This window comes from Macrotis lagotis, chromosome 1 (assembly GCF_037893015.1).
Source record: "Macrotis lagotis isolate mMagLag1 chromosome 1, bilby.v1.9.chrom.fasta, whole genome shotgun sequence".
Classification (NCBI taxonomy): Eukaryota; Metazoa; Chordata; class Mammalia; order Peramelemorphia; family Peramelidae; genus Macrotis; species Macrotis lagotis.
This window is the reverse complement of record NC_133658.1, coordinates 290,816,348-290,834,867: the sequence shown is the minus strand read 5'-3', so window position 1 is coordinate 290,834,867 and position 18,520 is coordinate 290,816,348. Positions and strand designations below refer to the sequence as shown.

The 18,520-nt window shown below is 38.8% G+C and overlaps 1 protein-coding gene across 7 annotated transcripts in view; it reads left to right on the top strand.

Annotated features, from left to right (window-relative positions):
• Positions 1 to 18,520, top strand: part of GPR107 (G protein-coupled receptor 107) — a 147,378-nt gene that overhangs the window by 63,774 nt on the left and 65,084 nt on the right. The window contains exon 15 of one of the 7 annotated variants that reach the window (XM_074210954.1): positions 14,327 to 14,912. The exons of 5 other annotated variants lie outside the window; for them this stretch is intronic. In XM_074210954.1, the coding sequence (XP_074067055.1) occupies positions 14,327 to 14,532 (206 nt within the window). In that variant the 3' untranslated portion in view covers positions 14,533 to 14,912. Of the gene's footprint in view, positions 1 to 397; positions 8,321 to 14,326; positions 14,913 to 18,520 lie in introns of those variants that run through there. One more of the 7 variants, XM_074210955.1, reaches the window with a different exon arrangement.

The window sequence follows — 18,520 nt, the reverse complement described above, 5'->3', positions numbered from 1 at the left end:
GAGGATGCTGAGACCCAGAGAGGAGATTAGAGCAGTGTCTAAATGAGAACCTGAACCCATGTCTTTAGATCCATATACAGTGGTTTTCCACTTCTATACTGATGATTAAAAAGAAAACTTTTCCACCTCAGTTTTCTTTGTTGAGGTATTTGGAATTTCTTCTGGCATTGTGGCATATCCATTTCCATTGTTCTAAGTCTGATTAAAACTTTTTAAAATCCTGAGAAACACTTTTCTCATTCTTAGTTTCCTTTTTTCCATGCCTCCTCTTCATTTCGACTTTTCCTACTTTTCTTTCAGATATCCCTTTAGATTAAACCCTCTATATTCTCTTCTTATTTTCATCTCTGAAGCAACATTTGTTAACTTATTGTTCTTCTTTTCCTTCCACCTACAGCTGACCTGAAATGCCCAATACATTTTACTTGATCTTAACCAGAATGCCAAGAAGATCCTCAGTTAACACTTGATGACACTTTATTCACAAGAAGAAATCTCTGTTAGAACAGAAAGCTGTATTCTATGCTATTCCTGGTTGAGAGAATACTAGGAAGAGATCATAATTGCTCTCAAAGATCCTCAGTGAAGGGATGCATCCATTGTATTTGTGGCCTGAGGCAGTGCTACACAGTCTGCCTGACAGTTGATTTTTTTCCCACAAGGTGACAGTATGGAGCCTATTCAGCAGTGACCAGTTTTGAAAGGAGAGACATTATATAGAATGACAGAAAATGGAGAGTGACTAGAATGACAAAAATAATATTATGTTTCATTTGCTTCCAATGCAAATGAAAATGTAATTCATCCTTCTACTTCTTGATTCCTACCTCTGATGTTAAAAAAAGCAGCTTTTGCATACTTACCATCTGTAAAGGATATTTAGATGTTAATAGGTGAGGCTAATTAGGGTATATGTTGTTTAATCTGGACAAGCCTTTGGTTTTCCTGTTTGATCTTTCTGTGTTCAACAGGCTATTCTTTCTGGTGCCTCCTTTTCTGTTCCATATCTGAAATTCTACCATCCCTAGAAACTTCTATACATGGAAAAGGTTAGAAAATAGCTACAAACTATTAGTTTCCTAATTGACTGGGATCTCATTTCTTGCTCTAAAATATCGTAAGTATTTCTAGTTCATTCCATGCACTGATCCCCTTGGTCCCCAGATAATACCTGAGTGACCACTACTCCCAAAAGACTTGAGCTGTCTTGAAGCCTCAGTCCCAGAGTCCTGACTTATTATTCCTGTTTCATACTGTGATCTATTATCCTCCCTAAGACTTACTGGTAATATACTTTCCCTATCCCACTTTGTTGTAATGGAAGAAGATTTGCGGTTATCTTAGTTTGGAGCTACCTACCCTAGCCTCATTGAAACAAGAAAGGTGCTATCCTTGCTTAGGTGTTTTTCTGGTCCCACTAATATAAAGAGAAGGTCAGTAGGCTGCCCTTGTCTTCACTTATCCTTGTTTCCCACTTCCTTGGATGCCTCCTGATTTTCCATGTGACTTTTTTTGAATAGTCTTCCCTTAATTATGCCAAATAAAATGACTTTTTGCTTTTTTTTTAATGACCTGTTGTTTTTAATATTGATTGGCTTGTAAATATACATACACACACACACACACACACACGTGTGTGTGTATCTGGCATACATAGCTTTTGGATTCTAACTGATGTCATATGTTGATTCATGACATTACATTTATATTGCTTCATGTTTTTTTATTAGTTCAGAATGTTTTTGATCAAACATTTTGGGAGACTGTTAATGCTTTGTAAATTTTTATTCAAAGGAATCATGCTGCACTCAGTCTAAAATCTGCTGCTTGGGAGCCCAGGGAAACAAACATAAAAGTAGATCTTTGGCAGAATTAGATTTTTAAATTGAATATATATTTTTCTGTGGATTGTTGTGATATATTGTTTAAAAAAGCTAAATTAGATATACCTATCTAATTTCAAGTTCTTTGGTCATTATTTTAATTGTCCATCTTTTCTAACAATCAACAATAGAGCTATTACAAAGGACTCACACATCCTGTGACAATAATAACATAACTTGGTAGGAGTAGATGATAATATTTTAAACTGAAAGGAATCTGAGAGATGTTTAACCTTTTTCACATAATGGAATCCTTTGACTTTCTGGTGCAGTTTAATGATTCTTCTCAGTAAAAAGATATTTAAAATACATAAAATAAAACATAAAAGAAGCCAATAATATCAAAAGTCATCAAAAGATTTAAAAAAATTTTTTACCCAAGTTTAGAATCCTCTAATTAGTCCCTAATTTTATAAAAGAGTAAACAAAAGATTAAAGAGCTAAAGTGTTTTGCTAGAGCCACTTCATGAGAAGCCCAGTTACATGCTGCAGAGCCAGAATTTGAACCTGGGTTATATTTACAGTTTAACTTCAAATATGCGACTGGAGATAGTACAGACTCTTGGGCTTCAAGTTTTTATCCTTGTTGGTGACTTTCTGCCTAAGGTTTTCCTTTTTACTTCAACTTTGTCTAAATTCTAAAAATAGTAATAATTATTTATTATCTATTATTAGTAATTATAATAAAAATAAACTTGCATTCACATAATCCTGTACAAATATTATCTAATTTGATTCTTGCAACAACCCTAGGAGTTAAGTACTATTTATAGTATTTTATAGATGAAGTAAGTAAAGCAGGCGGAATTCCTATGATTCCTACAATCACATAGCTAGTAAATATCTAAAGTTAGATTTGAATGCAGATCTTCCTGACTCCAGGTTTAACATATTCTGCCATACTCTCTAGCTTCTAACTTTTATATAGTATTCAAGAATTGCAAAGAACTTTACATATATGATCTCATACTTGAGATCCTTATTATTTCTCACTCCCTGTATTTCATATATTACCAAGCCCTTGTTAATTTTACCTTTTCAACATCTCTCAAGTATGTTTTTTTTCTCTCCTCTGACCCTGCCATCACTTTTGGACTGTTGAAATAATCTGCTGGTTGGTCTCCTGGCCAAAGTCTGTCTCCATTTGAATCTATCTTTCACTCAGATAAAGTGAATTATCTTCCTAAAGTGCAAGTCTGACCATGGTGCCCCTCCTTCCTAAGGGTTCAGTCAATCCTAGTGATTCCCTCCAGCCTCAAATATAAAATACTCCAGCAGTTTTAGCCCTTCATTATCTCTGCCCCACTTCTACCCTTCAGTGCCTCCCTCCGTACTCCCCTACTCTTACAGACAGTCTTTTTATATCATATACCGCACTATATTCTTCTGTAGTCTATTAACATTGGTCCCCTTGCTATCCATCAAACTATAATATCTCTCTGCTCTGAGCATTTTCTCTCATGGCTATAATACTCAAGTCCCAGCTAAAATTCTACTTTTTTTTTTTTTAGTTTTTGCAAGGCAATGGGGTTAAGTGACTTGCCCAAGGCCACACAGCTAGGTAATTATTAAGTGTCTGAGGTCAGATTTGAACTCAGGTACTCCTGACTCCAGGGCCTGTGCGTTATCCACTGTGCCACCTAGCTGCCCAAAAATTCTACATTCTACAAGAAAGCTTTCATGGTCCCCCTCAATGCTCGTGCCTTTCTATAGTTGATTTTCTCCAGTTTATCCTTGTTGTACATAGATGTTTGTATTTTGTCTCCTGCATTAGATGATACTCTCCCTGAGAGCAAGGCCTATCTTTTGGTTTTTTTGTTTGTTTTGTTTGGTATCCTCAGTATTTAGCACAAGTACTGACACAAAAAATTCTTGTTTGTCCTTCCTTTTCTTTGATTAATTATATATTTTATTTGTTTTCCAATTACATACAGTATAGTTTCTACCAATCATTTTTTTTGCAAGGTTTGAATTTTACAATTTATTTTTCTCCTTCCTTCCCTTCCCTCTCCCCTTCAATTTCCAGTTCTTTGCTACTACAAACAGGACTACTGTGAATATTTTTGCACATGTGGGATTTTTACCCTTTTTCATGATCTCTTCAGTATACAGACCCAATAGTGGTATTGCTTGATTAAAGGGTATGCATATTTTTATTGCCCTTTGGGCATAATTCCAAATTACTCTCCAGAAAGGTTGGATCAGTTCACGACTCCACCAACAATGCATTAGTGTCCCAGATTTTGCACATCCCCTTATCATTATCCCTTCTAGTGAATCTGAAAGTTGTGGGGTGGTACCTCAGAGATGTTTTAATTTGCATTTCTCTAAACAATGATTTGGAGTAATTTTTCATATGACAATAGATAGCTTTGATTTTCTTGTCCAAGAATTGTCTTTGCATATCCTTTGGTTTGTACTTTTTTTTTTTTTAGGTTTTTTACAAGGCAAATGGGGTTAAGTGGCTTGTCTAAGGCCACACAGCTAGGTAATTATTAAGTGTCTGAGGCCAGATTTGAACCCAGGTACTCCTGACTCCAGGGCCTGTGCTCTATCCACTGCGCCACCTAGTTGCCCCGTCCTTCATTTTCAAAGAGAACCGTGATATCAGGGAAGGAATGCCATGACTTACAGGTGTATTGAATTGAGGGAGAGCCATGCAAAGTCACAACCTCATCTTCTCCATCTGGGTTCAGTGGCCAGATATGAATCATGATGACTGGAGATAGCCCTTGATGCAATCTGAGACCTTGATCTTTTCAAGCTAAGGTCTTTAATAGCTCTCAGTTCAACTGAGCCTAGGCCCATTCAGTGGTTAAGGCTAGGTGAGAAAGAAATAAGTTGGGGCAACTAGGGGCACAGTAGATAGAGCACCAGCCCTGGTCAGGAGGACCTGAGTTCAAATCTAGCCTCAGATACTTAATAATTACCTATCTGTGTGATCTTGGGCAAGTCACTTAACCCCATTGCCTTAAATAAAAAATTTTTTTAAAAAGAAAGAGGTCAGGACAGCTAGGTGGCACAGTGGATAGAGCACCGACCCTGGAGTCAGGAGTACCTGAGTTCAAATCCGGCCTCAGACACTTAATAATTACCTAGCTGTGTGGCCTTGGGCAAGCCACTTAACCCCATTTACCTTGCAAAAACCTAAAAAAAATTTTTAAAAGAAAGAGGTCAAAGAATGGCCTCTTATTCCTAGTCAAAAAAAAAAATTCAAACTGGTGAGGGTTTTTGGCCAAATCCAAAATAATGACTATTTTCATTTATTTCTAGCCAGTCTGGGCCCAACCTTGACCAGATGGGGCCTGGCACCTATTTTTGGCCAGTCCAAGAGAGTCTGAGTGATTTGAATTTATAATAAATACTTGTTCATTTACTGACTGAAGGCAGTTTACTTAGGTGTTATTTCTCCAAACTGCCCATAGATTTCTTTGTCTTGCAGACTTACTTCTGTGATGCATATTGTAGGATTGAGACATAAACTTTAGGCAAACTAGTTGCCCTGCTTCCACTGTTTCGTGGCTATTATTATCCTAGGGCCTGGAATAATATAATAGCCTCTAAATCCTGTAAAATCCCCTTCTCATCCAGATTTCATTACCTCTTAAGAGTGACTTGGTAACACACATCATAAATTCAAAAATCAGTTCTCTTCTGCTGGTCATTCTTTTTACTTCTACCATTGCTAAAGTCCTTTCTGAAAATATTCTGTGATTTAGCTTCTAGAAAATCTTCAGAAGTATAAATTAGATTGGGACTGACTAACTTCCCTAGGTGTATGGATTGAGTGGGTTTGGGTTTCTTTTGCCATTGCAATGTTCTGAAAGTAACCCACCAGTGTTCTGCAAGTAGCCCACACATCCACCAAACTATTTATTATGTACTATTTTCTTGACAAAAAACATTTATTAATAATAAACCCTTGAGCTTAGCATGGTGATGATGGCTATGTAACAAGAACAGAAACTGAATGAAAGACTACTTGATCCTTTTTCCTCTTTGGTCACTATCACTGTAGAACCAACTACAGACTTATGTGGCCAGATGATAGTGGCTATTTGAAATTCCTATTAGATATGAGGGACTCATGCCAGAGAACTATTTTATTTCAGTGTGTTCTTATCAGTGACCACAGTGAAAAAATATTTGTGGGAATGTAGGAAAATGATCTTTCTTTGCCTCATGGACATGATCCACCTTCCTTTGATAAGAAAATAGACTTCATATTTACTGATTTTTTTTGTTTATATTTATTGCTATCTTTTTGACCTTGTTTTCTTTTCCTTCCCCCTCAGAGAGCCATCTTTTATAACCAAGAATTTTAAACAATATCTTAAGTAAGGACAGCAACACTCTAACACATGGAGAAAAATCTAACCAGATTTGCAGAGTTCTGCCCCCATGGAAGGGTGGGGGAGGGGCAGAGAGCAGAGAATTATCTTCCCATATCTTTTCAGGGCTCAAACTTGGGTTTTTACAATTTTCCAACATTTGGTTTATATTATTTTATGGTGGTTCTTATTCCCATTTTATATTGTCATTGAATCCATTATTGTGTTCTTGTGTCTTGACTCTTTCGCACATTGCATCACTTCATATCTTTCCATGCTTTTTCATATTTATTATGTTCATTATCTCTCATGTTACAGTAAGATTCCATGACTTTCGTGTACTGCACTCTACTTGGTCCTTCCTAACACAGAAAATACTGCTAGAAAGACTTGGGGGGGGGGGCTAAGGGCTAAGGCACCTTTTCTAAAACTTTTTTGGCTCCTAACCAGAATTTCTGAGTCTTATTATCTTCATTGAAAATCAGGGTATTTGTGAGATCAAATGATAAGATATTTTTATCAAGTGCTTAGCCCTCTGCTAGGTACATGGAAAGTGCTTGTTTTCTTTCCTTCCCTTCCTGTGGATAAGAAAGCACTGATAAATTCTGGTACACCTGCAGCTCAAAGCCCTCCTCACTTAGAGTTTAGTCTACTGATATACCCTTTCATGTCTTTTTGAGTTAATTTCCTGATTTATTTTTGCCATCTTTTCTACTTCTAGTAAGGAAAGACCCTACCTATGGACTTTTTTAAAAACCTGGATTATATCACTATTCTGAGATGTTCATTCACCTGCTCTCTCAAGTGATTAACTCTTTTTTCTTCTCACCTCAGGTTTTCTGGCATATCTCTGCATTAAAAATGTCTGAGCTAATGTTTCTAAAAGTTATTTTCCTGCATAGAGAATCTAGTTGTTGTTACAGGTTTGTCAAACCTGTGTCATCACTCACTCTTCAAGTAGCAGTGAAAAAAATTGATTTTATTGACACTGAAGATTATTGGGAATGTAGTTATCTTCTAAGTAAGCTTTAGACTCTGGCACAGATGTTTTATGAAGCGAGGGAGAGCTTGTGAAGTAAAATAGAAAAATGTATTAATATTCCCATCAGATTTAGATCCTTGCTTTGGAGGCTTCAGAAAGTTCAAAATTATGCATATGGGGGTATAGGAATTAAACTCTAATATTTTATGTTTCTCTTAAGGTTTATGAGATACAGTTATCCTTCCCACATCCTTCATTTGTGTTATAATGTAAAGATTCCTTTATTTTCTTAATATAGATCAGAAACATTTCTTAACTGCAGACTTTTGTTCTGTTTTCTCTTTGTAAGTATGTGAGTAGTGCTTTGAAACTTGGTGCAATGTGGTCACGAATGGCTAGCTGTTACCTAAGGCACTGCAGCATGTCACAGTCAGTGTTGCTACTGAACAAAATACATTAGGACCACAGATTCCCAGGCATTATTTTTTTTTAATGTTATTTTTTTATTCTCATTTTGTACAAATTTTTTTACATTAATAAAATATTCTTGTTTAAGAGTAAATGAAATACCCCCTTCCCCCCCCATGAATGTAGACTTGCTTGAGCGATAAAGTAAAGGGGAGAGAAAAAAATTAAAATAAAAAAATAGTAATAATTGTAGGTATGGCCAAGTGGCACAATGGACAAAGCACCAGCCCTGGAGCCACGAGCACTCGACCCCACATCCAGCCCCGTAGACCCAACAGTCACCCAGCCGTGTGACATACAAGCCACCTGATCCCCACTGCCCTGCAAAAACCAAATAGAAGAAAGAAAAAAAAAGACCCAAAATAAAAATAAAATAGTAGTAATAGAAGGGGTGGCTGGGTGGCAGACAGAGCATTGGCCTTTGAGCCAGGAGCACCCGGGTCCAAATCCAGCCTCAGACACCCAAAGACCACCCTGCTATGTGGCCCCTGGCAGGCCACCCAGCCCCATTTGCCCTGCACCCTCCCCCAAATAATAATAATAATAAATGTGCTTCAGTCTTTGTTCCAACACCAACAACTTTGTCATGGGTGGATCACATTCTTTATGGTAAATCCATCACAAAAGTTACTTCCATATTTTTTCACCTTTGCCATTGCTGATCGCAACTCCCTCCTTTCTTATTTCTCCACTACCATGTACTATATTTTCTCTCTCCTTTCACTCTGACTCTGCTGTAGGGTCGCTGAGTGGCACAGCAGACAGATCCCTGGTCCTGGGGCCAAGAGGTCCTGAGCCCCCATACCACCCCTTAGGCCCAGAATCCACCTGGCCCCATGGTCCTGGGCAGGCCTTCCAATCCCAGCCCCTTGCAAAAAGTAAAAAAGAAAATGTGTTATATTTGACCACTCTCCCCCCATGGTCCATCCTCTCCTCCTTTATTCACATCTCCACCCCTTCCCCCTGTCCCCCCCCCCTCCTTTTTACTCCAGATGTCTATACCCCATTGAGTATATATGCTGTTTCCTCTCCTAGCCACCTCTGATGAGAGCAAAGGTTCCCTCATTCCCCCTTGCCTCTCCCCTTCCATATCATTGCTATAGCTCATTGTCATTAAGAAAAATCTTATTATATGAAATATCTTGGCCTATTCCCCCTCTCCTTTTTCTTTCTCCCATTACATTTCCCTTTTTTCTATTGACTTCATTTTTATACCATATTTTATCTTTGAATTCAGCTTTCTCCTGTGCTTCAACTATAAAAGCTCCCCCTACCTGCTCTATTAGCTGAGAAGGTTCATATGAGTATTATCAGTGTCATTTTTCTATGCAGGAATACATGCAGTCATCAACATTAAGTCCCTCATATTTTCCCCCTCTCCTCCAATCTCCATGCTTCACCTGAGTCCTATATCTGGAGATCAAACCTTCTGTTCAGCTCTGGCCATTCCAAAAGGAACCTTTGAAATTCCCCTGGTTCATTGAAAGTCCATCTTTTTCCCTGGAAGAGGACATTCAGCCTTGCTGGGTAGTTCATTCTTGGTTGCATTCTGAGCTCTTGCCTTCCGGTATATTCTATTCCAAGCCCTACGAGCTTCCAATGTAGTTGCTGCTAAGTCCTGTGTGATCCTGACTGCAGCTCCACGATATTTGAACTGTGTCCTTCTGGCTGCTTGTAATATTTTCTCTTTGACTTGGGAGTTCTGGAACTTGGCTATAACATTCCTAGGGGTTGGTTTTTTGGGATCTCTTTCTCGGGATTGGTGGATTCTCTTCATTTCTATTTTGCCCTCTGCTTCTAGAATATCAGGGCAATTTTCCTGTAGTAATTCTTTGAAAATGATGTCAAGGCTCTTTTCCTGATCATGATTTTCAGGTATTCCAATAATTTTTAAATTATCTTTCCTAAGTCTGTTTTCCATATCAGTTGTTTTTTCAATGAGATATTTCACATTTTCTTCTAATTTTTCATTTTTTTGGTTTTAAAGTATTGATTCCTGATTTCTGGTAAATTCATCCATCTCCCTGAATTCTATTCCTTGTCTGAAGGATTTGTTCTCCTCAGAGAGTTTTCTCATCTCTTTTTCCATCTGGCCAATTTTGCTTTTTAAAGCATTCTTCTCCTCAATAACTTTTTGAACTGTTTTATCCATTTGACCTAAGCTGTTTTTTAGCATGCTATTTTCGTCAGCATTTTTTTGGATTTCCTTGACTAAGCTGCTGACTTCATTTTCATGTTTTTCCTGCATCTCTCTCATTTCTTTTCCCAGTTTTTCTTCTAACTTCCTCATTAGATTTTCAAAATCTTTTTTGAGCTCTGTCATAACCTGATCCCAGTTTCTGTTTTTCTTGGAGTCTTTAGATGCAGGAGCTTGTGTTTCCTCATCTTCAGACTGAGTATATCCATCCTTCTTGGGATCATACATAGATAATATATTTCTCAATGGTGTTCCTCATTTTTCTCTGCTTGCTCATTTTCCCAGCCTAAGCCTGTTTTGGGGATGCTTCCTGATCTTTTGGGGCACTCCCACAAGGGTCTCAGTGTGTGAGGCTCTGTCCTCCCTCCTGGTCTGTGAATGACCATAAGCGCCCCACTCTGCCACGGGCTGAGGGGGGGGGGGCCCTGCTCTTCTATGGGGGTGCTAGACTGCTATCAGGATCTGAATGTGTTCAGAGCCCCAGAGTCCTGTTCCAGGGGCAGAGGACAGAGCTCTGCAGTCTCTCTCTCTTCACTCCCCTCCTTCTGCTCAATGGGCTCATGCCCTGGAGGCACCTGTTTACCAGCTCCGCCTGTTTCTGTTTCCAAATGTGGGCTGCAGAAAAACCAGGCTGCTAGCTGTGTGCCCTGAGGGCTGGGCTCCACGTGCTCGCTGTCTGGTAGAGGTCCCCTGCTGTTCCCCCACTTTGTGCCTGGTGCTCCCTGGGGTGTAGCTCAGGAGACTCTCCCGCTGCTGTGAGCTGGGGTTCCCAGCGCCCTGGGGCTGCCTCTGGGAAGCTGAAGTTCTTTCCCTCTGGCGGGCCGCCTCTCTGGCTGGCCGCCCCTCCAACCCCGGGGATCAGAGCCTTTCTGCTCTTTTCTAGGTTACCTTGAGTAGGAGCACTGCCTCTCTGGGTCCCTTTGTGGGTTCTGTCTCTCGAAAGTTTAGTTAGAGCCCTTAGCTTATGAGTTTTATCAGAGAGCACCTACGACTTGCTCCTTTCTTGTTGCCATCTTGGCTCCTCCCCTTCCAGGCATTATTCTTTATGTGCGGTGGAATGAGCATACAAGGGAAAGATAGCCTCACCCTCTTTCTGATCCCTCTGGAAATTTTTCACATCATTCTAATTTACCATTTTATACCATTTACTAACTTTTTATGACTCAAAAAATGTTTTATTGACCCAGTTTTTTTATTTTCCATACTCAGCATCCTGATCATAGAAATCTACCTTAAAATCAACAAAAACAGGCAAAATAAATAGATACAAGTGTCACATTTGACCACATATGCAACAGTCTGCTTCTGTAGATCACCATCTCTCTACCAAGAAGTGTGTTTGCCTTTATCCAGATTGATTTATTTTCCTTATTGTAATCGTCATATCTATTGTTTTCCTCACTGTACCAGTTCATACAAATCTCCCATGATTTTCGGAATTCTTCAGTTTCCATTTTTTATAGCACAATAATATTCCATCACACTTATATACTACAACTGGTTCAACTATTTCCCAATTATTTCCTATTATATTTATTACTGGAAAGATTTCCATTACTAACATTTTCATTTGAATGGGGATCTTATCCTTTGCTTGGTTAGAGGATATGTGCAGTAAACTCACTGACTTTGAATTCATAGGGTGTCACCTAACAATTAAGCAGGTACTTAAATAGAATTTTTTTTAAACCAAGCCCATTTTTCTCCCTATGCCTATGTTAGGGAAACACTCCTTACTTCTCTTTTGAAGCACAAACCTGAATAATTTCACCTAGAGTTGCTAAAAGAATCAATATCAAATCCTAAGTTCTCAATCTTTGTTATTACTCTGTAGTTTATTTTGGAGCAAGAGATAATACATTTGGTTTTTGAGATGTTTTATTAGTTATCCATTTTTACTCATTGCTTTTGAATTATTACCTTGACCTAGTATATGCAAGCTGTAGTTGATTTACTTGTGCCTAAGCTTCTATTATTAACTAGCTCTTCTTATTCAATTAACATGAGTATTCAGGGAAGGTCATATTTATTCATCAAAGAAAATTTTATAGGTTGCTGTTCAGGCTATGCCTGCAAGCTATGACCTTTTTCATTTTCAAGTATGTTGTTGAAGCATAAATAAGGAAAGAAATAAGGAAGATGGATGGAATATTTGACTGACACAGCTCATAGTGTTTGTTGCATGTACTGGCCACAGACTAATTGGAGATGTAGAAGGAATCTTCAGGTGCTGTAACTTAAGAATATTTTAGGGCCAGTAAGACAGACTATTATTTGAAGATGACTTTGCTAGAGAAATTTTAGAGGAAAAGGTAGGGAAAGGATTTATAGAATAGGATTGTTTTAATTGAGGATAATATCTTTTTCACTGACACAAGTAATTTTTTAAAACCTAATAATGATCAAAATTTAATTATAGGTTTTCAGTATTTATTCATCTGTGGATCAATAAGGGTTTTTTTTGTCATTTCAGTCATTTTTTTTTAGATTTTTTTTCAAGGCAACGGGGTTAAGTGACTTGCCCAAGGCCACGTGGCTAGGTAATTATTAAGTGTCTGAGGTCGGATTTGAACTCAGGTACTCCTAACTCCAAGGCTGGTGCTCTATCCACTGCACCACCTAGTCGTCCCCATTTCAGTCATTTTGACTCTTCATGACCCCATTTGGGTTTTCTTGGCAAGATACTGGAGTGGTTTTTACATTTCCTTCTTCAACTCATTTTACAGATGAGAAACTGAGGCAAACAGCACATCTGAGGCCATATTTGAACTCATGAAGATGAGTCCTCCTAATTCTAAGGCCAGTGCTCTGTCTACTTCACTACCTAGCTGCCCTCAGTAGTTTTATATAAGGTCAAATATGAACATTGTCCTCTTTTGACTCAGTGGAATTAGCTATCATTCCTTTGGTCAGGTACCTTCACTCTAATTAACCTATTTATTGCTTTTACAATTCTTTCTTTCACATCTCTCATTTCTTCTCCATTTTTTCCCTCTGACTCCTTTACTTTATTGATAAAAACGTTTTCTGCTTTTAACTTCCTTTTTTAACTTTTGTTTCATCTCTATTCTAATTGAATTTGTGCCCAGGGCTGTGTTTTGAGGCTTTGTGTGTAGATTTGGATTCAGGAGTCATTCTTTTCTTCTGAATTTAGATCATGAATATTCCAGTAATCATAATCTCTTTTAAATTATATATATATATATATATATATATATATATTTTTTTTTTTTTTTTTTTTTTGCTTATTCTTTCAGCCTACTTCTTGTCTTCAGATAGATGTTAGGTCTGTGCTGGTTTTGCTGCTGCTGTATTTATTGTTCGAGATTAATTTTAGGAATAGCTTAGACTAGGGACTAGCAAATTTGTAGTACTCTCACAATAGTGAAGCCCAGGGCAAAGTCTGATTCCTTCCCCCATTTGAGCTTTTCAAGTTTTACCTGGATTTGAGTCTGAACAGTAGTAAAATTCTGCTATATTCAATCAATATCAACTAGATGGAAAACTCTGCTGCTTCATCAGGGACAGAACTTCAGGGTCTCCCTTTGGTTCAGTATTCCGAGCCTGGTTATTCAAAACTTTGTAAGCTTCACTGAACTAGAAGCTGGAACAGAGACTCCATTCTGCTCCTACAATCTAAGCCAAACTGCTAATACTTATTTATGAATTTGGTCCTCTTCAAGTGGTATACCACTCAAGACTCACCCTGAACTGCCACCCCTAAGTGCAAGTCCTGTCCTCAATCTGCCTTGGATCTATGACCCACAACTGAGTAGTGGATGACAAAGCTGTCAGGTGGTACTTGTTTCTTTTGAGGTCTAGGAGTACCCTGTTATAGGTCTGGGATCCTTTTGCCTTGGTGCATAGCCTTTTTCTATACTGGAGGACTCTACATATGGGTATTCTTAGATAAATCCTTTCCTTATTATACACAAATCTTTCTCCCTGTGCTTCTCTGGACTGGAAAAAATGACTTACTGTGACTTTTTTCTTAGATTTCCCCATTAGGATTCAGTCCTGGAGCATTTTCTAGATCTATTTGGAGGAATTTTTTTTTTTAGCAGGCATAGCTCAATTTATTCCTTGTTTATAAAAAACAAATCTATGTGGTTGCCACAGCAGCTGCCTGGGTCCTCTGAACAGAGTCTTCACAAGATGATCTGTGAATTCCTGATAGGGAGACTTCATGAACATGGTCTCCTTCCACAGGTCTGGGGTTAGGTAGCTGTATGTTTTAGAGGTGGCATCAAAGGTAGCTTTAGCAAAGTTACCCAGAGTTGCAGTACAGCCTCTTGCAGAAGTGTAGCAGTCATCAATTCCAGCCATCATTAGGAGCTTCTTAGGCACAGGAGCAGAAACAATGCCAGTACCTCTAGGGGTAGGGATCAGGCGCACCAGAACCGATCCACATCACCCAGTGACCTTGCAGGGCACTGTGTGAGGCTTGCCAATCTTGTTCCCCCAGTAGCCACATCTCACAGGAACGATGGAAAGCTTGGCCAGAATGATAGCACCACAAATTGCTGTGGCCACTTCCTTGGAACACTTGACACCCAGACCAACATGGTCATTGTAGTCACCAATGGCCACAGAAGCCTTGAACCTGGTACGTTGTCCAGCTCTAGTTTGTTTCTGAACAGGCATGATCTTCAGAACCTCATCTTTCAATGAAGATCCCAGGAAGAAATCTATGATCTCAGACTCCTTGATAGGAAGGGAGAAAAGATAAATCTCTTCCAAAGACTTGATCTTCATGTCCTTGACAAGGTGGCCCAGCTTAGTGACCGGAACCCACTCCTTGTCTTCGGCCTTTCTTCCCTGGGCCCCACAGCCGCGCCTGCAGCCTCTACCACGGCCCCAGCCCTTGCCTCGGCCTCTGCTGCCGAAGCCACCACGGAAGCCGCCTCGTGCTCTGACTCCCAGTCCCCGGTGGCCTCCTGCTCCTCCTGCAGCACCGGCGTTGTCCACCATTTGGTGTTCGCTGGAAGTAGAAGCTATTTGGAGGAATTTTGAGGGAAAGTTTCTGTGCTGCTTCCTGCTACTCTACTATATTGGCTCCCCTTTTTATTTGTCCTTTTTATTTGTCCTTTGGTCAATAATAAATGAAGACGGGGCAGCTAGGTGGCTCAGTGGATGGAGCATCGGCTCTGGAGTCAGGAGGATCTGAGTTCAAATTCGGCCTCAGACACTTAATAATTTACCTAGCTGCGTGGCCTTGGCCGAGCCACTTAACCCCATTTGCCTTGCAAAAACCTAAAAAAAAATAATAATAATAAATGAAGACAGTGAAGACTAGACTTTGCAACATGCTTTTCATATAACTTGTCCATTGCTGAACCAGTGATGGTTCTCTTTGAACATTATGGTTTCCATTTAGTACATATCTCAGATCCTTTGAGGACTTTGAGCAGTTTTTTTTTTTAGGTTTTTGCAAGGCAAATGGGGTTAAGTGGCTTGCCCAAGGCCACGCAGCTAGGTAATTATTAATTGTCTGAGGCCGAATTTGAACTCAGGTCCTCCTGACTCCAGGGCCAGTGCTCTATCCATTGTACCACCTAGCCGCCCCTGAGCAGTTTTGGTTAAAAAAAAACAACCCAGCATTATCTAGTTGTTAAGAAACCTTGTGGAAACAATAGTACAAAAGCTTTGCTTAGCCATGAGCAAAACGTTACCTCTTTTAAAAACTGGAATGAAGTCTTTTCCAAAATGAGAATGTTTTAGCATCAGTCAATAGATTCACATTGCATTCAATCTTGCTGATTCTTTCCATTCTGATTATTTTTGGTCTATCATCCTCACTTTCTGAGTTTGAATCAAGATTTCATATGAAGCAATACCCATAGAGAAAAAAGAGGAGGGAAGGGAGAAAGAGAAGGATAAAATTGAGTATGGTGGTTTTCCTCAGATTCAAAGAAGATCTTATATGACATACCTTCTCCTTCTACCCTTACTTCCCAAACAGCTATCAATGCCTTTTATTTTTGTGTACTATATGAATCATTCAGTATTATTTTCTTAAATAGATGATGCTGATGACTGAGCATTGGTAGTTTTGTATTTTTAATCACTGTTGTGTTACATCCTCTCCCTAGGGTTCTAACTTTGTCAATCCCTTTGTTATTTATTTAGTCATTCTTTAAGCATTTAGGAAACTCCTTTGGGAAAATGGAGACTGCTACTGCCTAGGAAATAAGGGAGAACCCCTCAGTACTCACAGAGCAGAGCACATAATGAAAAGCCTGCTGGGAGGGGACTTTCTGCCTGTATTGATCTGAGGGAGAAGAGAGAGAGAACTTCAGAGAAATGACTGCTTGTAGGTACATATTTATACTTCAGCACAAGCATCAACAGCTCAGGTCAGATGAGGCACTGACCCTTTACACAAGGGTTTGAAGAGGTGGTGATGTTGGGGGTGTTTGGGTTTCTCCCTTCTGATAAGATTACCTGGAAGTAACATGAAGGAGTTGGCTTTACATTCTTGAGGTTTTGTGATAGTGGCTATTGTAGTTTTTAAACAGTATAGGAAAAATTGTATATAAGCTCTCTAACATTTGAACTAAAAGGGAATGTTAGTTCAGGCCATTGCCTCATATTACAGAAAAGGAATTTGAAGTCCAGGAGGCAAAATCAGATTACACTTACACAGTGAGACTGTCAGAACCAGAACTTGAACCCATACCATCTGACTTAAGAGTTTGGTGGTTTTCCTAGCTGTTGATTTAAACCATTATTTTTCCTTTCTTATGATAGAACCAGAAATAGCAGTCATACCCCCCTTCCCTTCTTTCTCCCCAATCCCCATCTTCCCCAATTAACAATCCCTTTGGCACTTAACTTTAGTATTTTCAAAAGAATCATTTAGCAAGCAGTGTTTTTAGCCCCAGTGAAATGCTTTTGTGAAGAGAAGCATTTTGAAACTTAGGATTCTAGCTCTCTGATAGCTACATCACTGACTCATTGCATAACCCTGGGGAAATGTCACATGCTGCCTATCTAGGAGGAGGAGTGGCACTCTGTTTTCCCTTCCTATCAGTGAGACATCATCTTCCATTGCCTGCTCAGCATCCTGACTCATCATGTGCCAATCAGAGCTGTTGGCACCCATGGTGCCATGTCTCTCATGGACTACCCAGGGCTCTGAATGTCTCCAGTTCATAATTTTTTCCTATTTACTTTTATAAGTCTGAATTTCAAGCCAGATTTGACAGTCTTTGTTATACCATAGGAGCACAGGATTTAGACCTGAAAGGGACCTGATCAAACCCTTCCATTTTTCACATAAGGAAACTGACCCAGAGAGGTTGAAGTTGGTTGACCTTAGTCACATAGATAGTAAGTATCACTCAGACCCTTAACTGGACTCCTGGTGCTCCTTCCTCTGAATGCCATGGCCTCTAGTGCCTTATAGTACTAGCTTATATTACCATTCCAATAAGTGACCACTTTTTAACGCTATCTTCCACTTAGAAGTCTGCAAGTAAAATCTCAGAAAGTGACACAATATCCTATTACTTGCTGTAAGTAGAAATCACTCTTCAGTTATGCCTACTGCATGACTGATTAGTAAAGACAAAAACATTTTGATAGTTCCATTTTTCTGCTCTATATACAACAAATATATTTCTTAGAAACAAAACCCAGGTTATCTAGAATATCATAACTTTTCCTTTCAAGTGGCATGGTTCTTGTTTAAGTTGACTAATCTTAAATGACACTTGTGTCTGAATTTTCCTAATATGTTTCCGTAAAGGTTCATAGATTGTTTGCCTTCAGAGAATTTCCTAGTTATTGAGTACAGTTGACATTCCTCTTGTTGTACCGTAATGCAGACTCTGCTCTAGACAAGGAAAGAGAAAAGGGTTAGGGTTAGGATTCCTTTTCCATTAAAACATATCTCTCCTTCTAATTCTCCCTCCAACAGAACAGAAATAATGATTTCCAGTATATTTTTTATGAAATGAACCTACTGGGTTTGGAAAGTACTTAAAAATTCTAGCATAATAAATAAATGACACTTTTGTGTGCAGTAGCAGTTTCTTAAGTGAAGCCAGCCAAGATACATAGAGGTCTCATTTGTCAGATTTTTCAGATATGCACAATGGAAAGGAAAAAATGTAAACATTTAAAAATTGGTGAATTGCTGTGTTTTGTCCTTATTCATCAAGCAGAAGAAATAGGTGAAGCACTTTCCTTTCTTAGGAAAAGCCTTAGGAAAAGATTACTAAAAATGTTTATGTAGGGTCAGGATAGGAGGAAGGATGTCCTTCTGACAATCTAAATATTAAGATGTTATTTTTCTTCCATGAAACAAAAAAGACTGATAATTTATAAATGTTCAAAAGTGTTAAATGGTGTGAGAACAAGAGAAATTAAAAAGGTTTAAGGATAAGGGTTAGTGAAGAGAGTCTTTGTGGGTGAGTTCCTTTATTACAGTTTTCATAAAAGCAATTGTTTGTGTTTATGTCCTTGTTCTCCCAGATCTCTTTCCAAAATTCTTCTTTTCCCTGGCTTAACTTCCCTATTATTGGTGAGGGCACCATCATTTTCCTAGTTACTCCAACTTAGGATCTCAATGTCACCTCAGTTTCTCACCTTCATTCTACCTTTTCAGTCCATTGTCAAGTCTTCTTGTTTCCACCTTCACACCATTTCTCATACA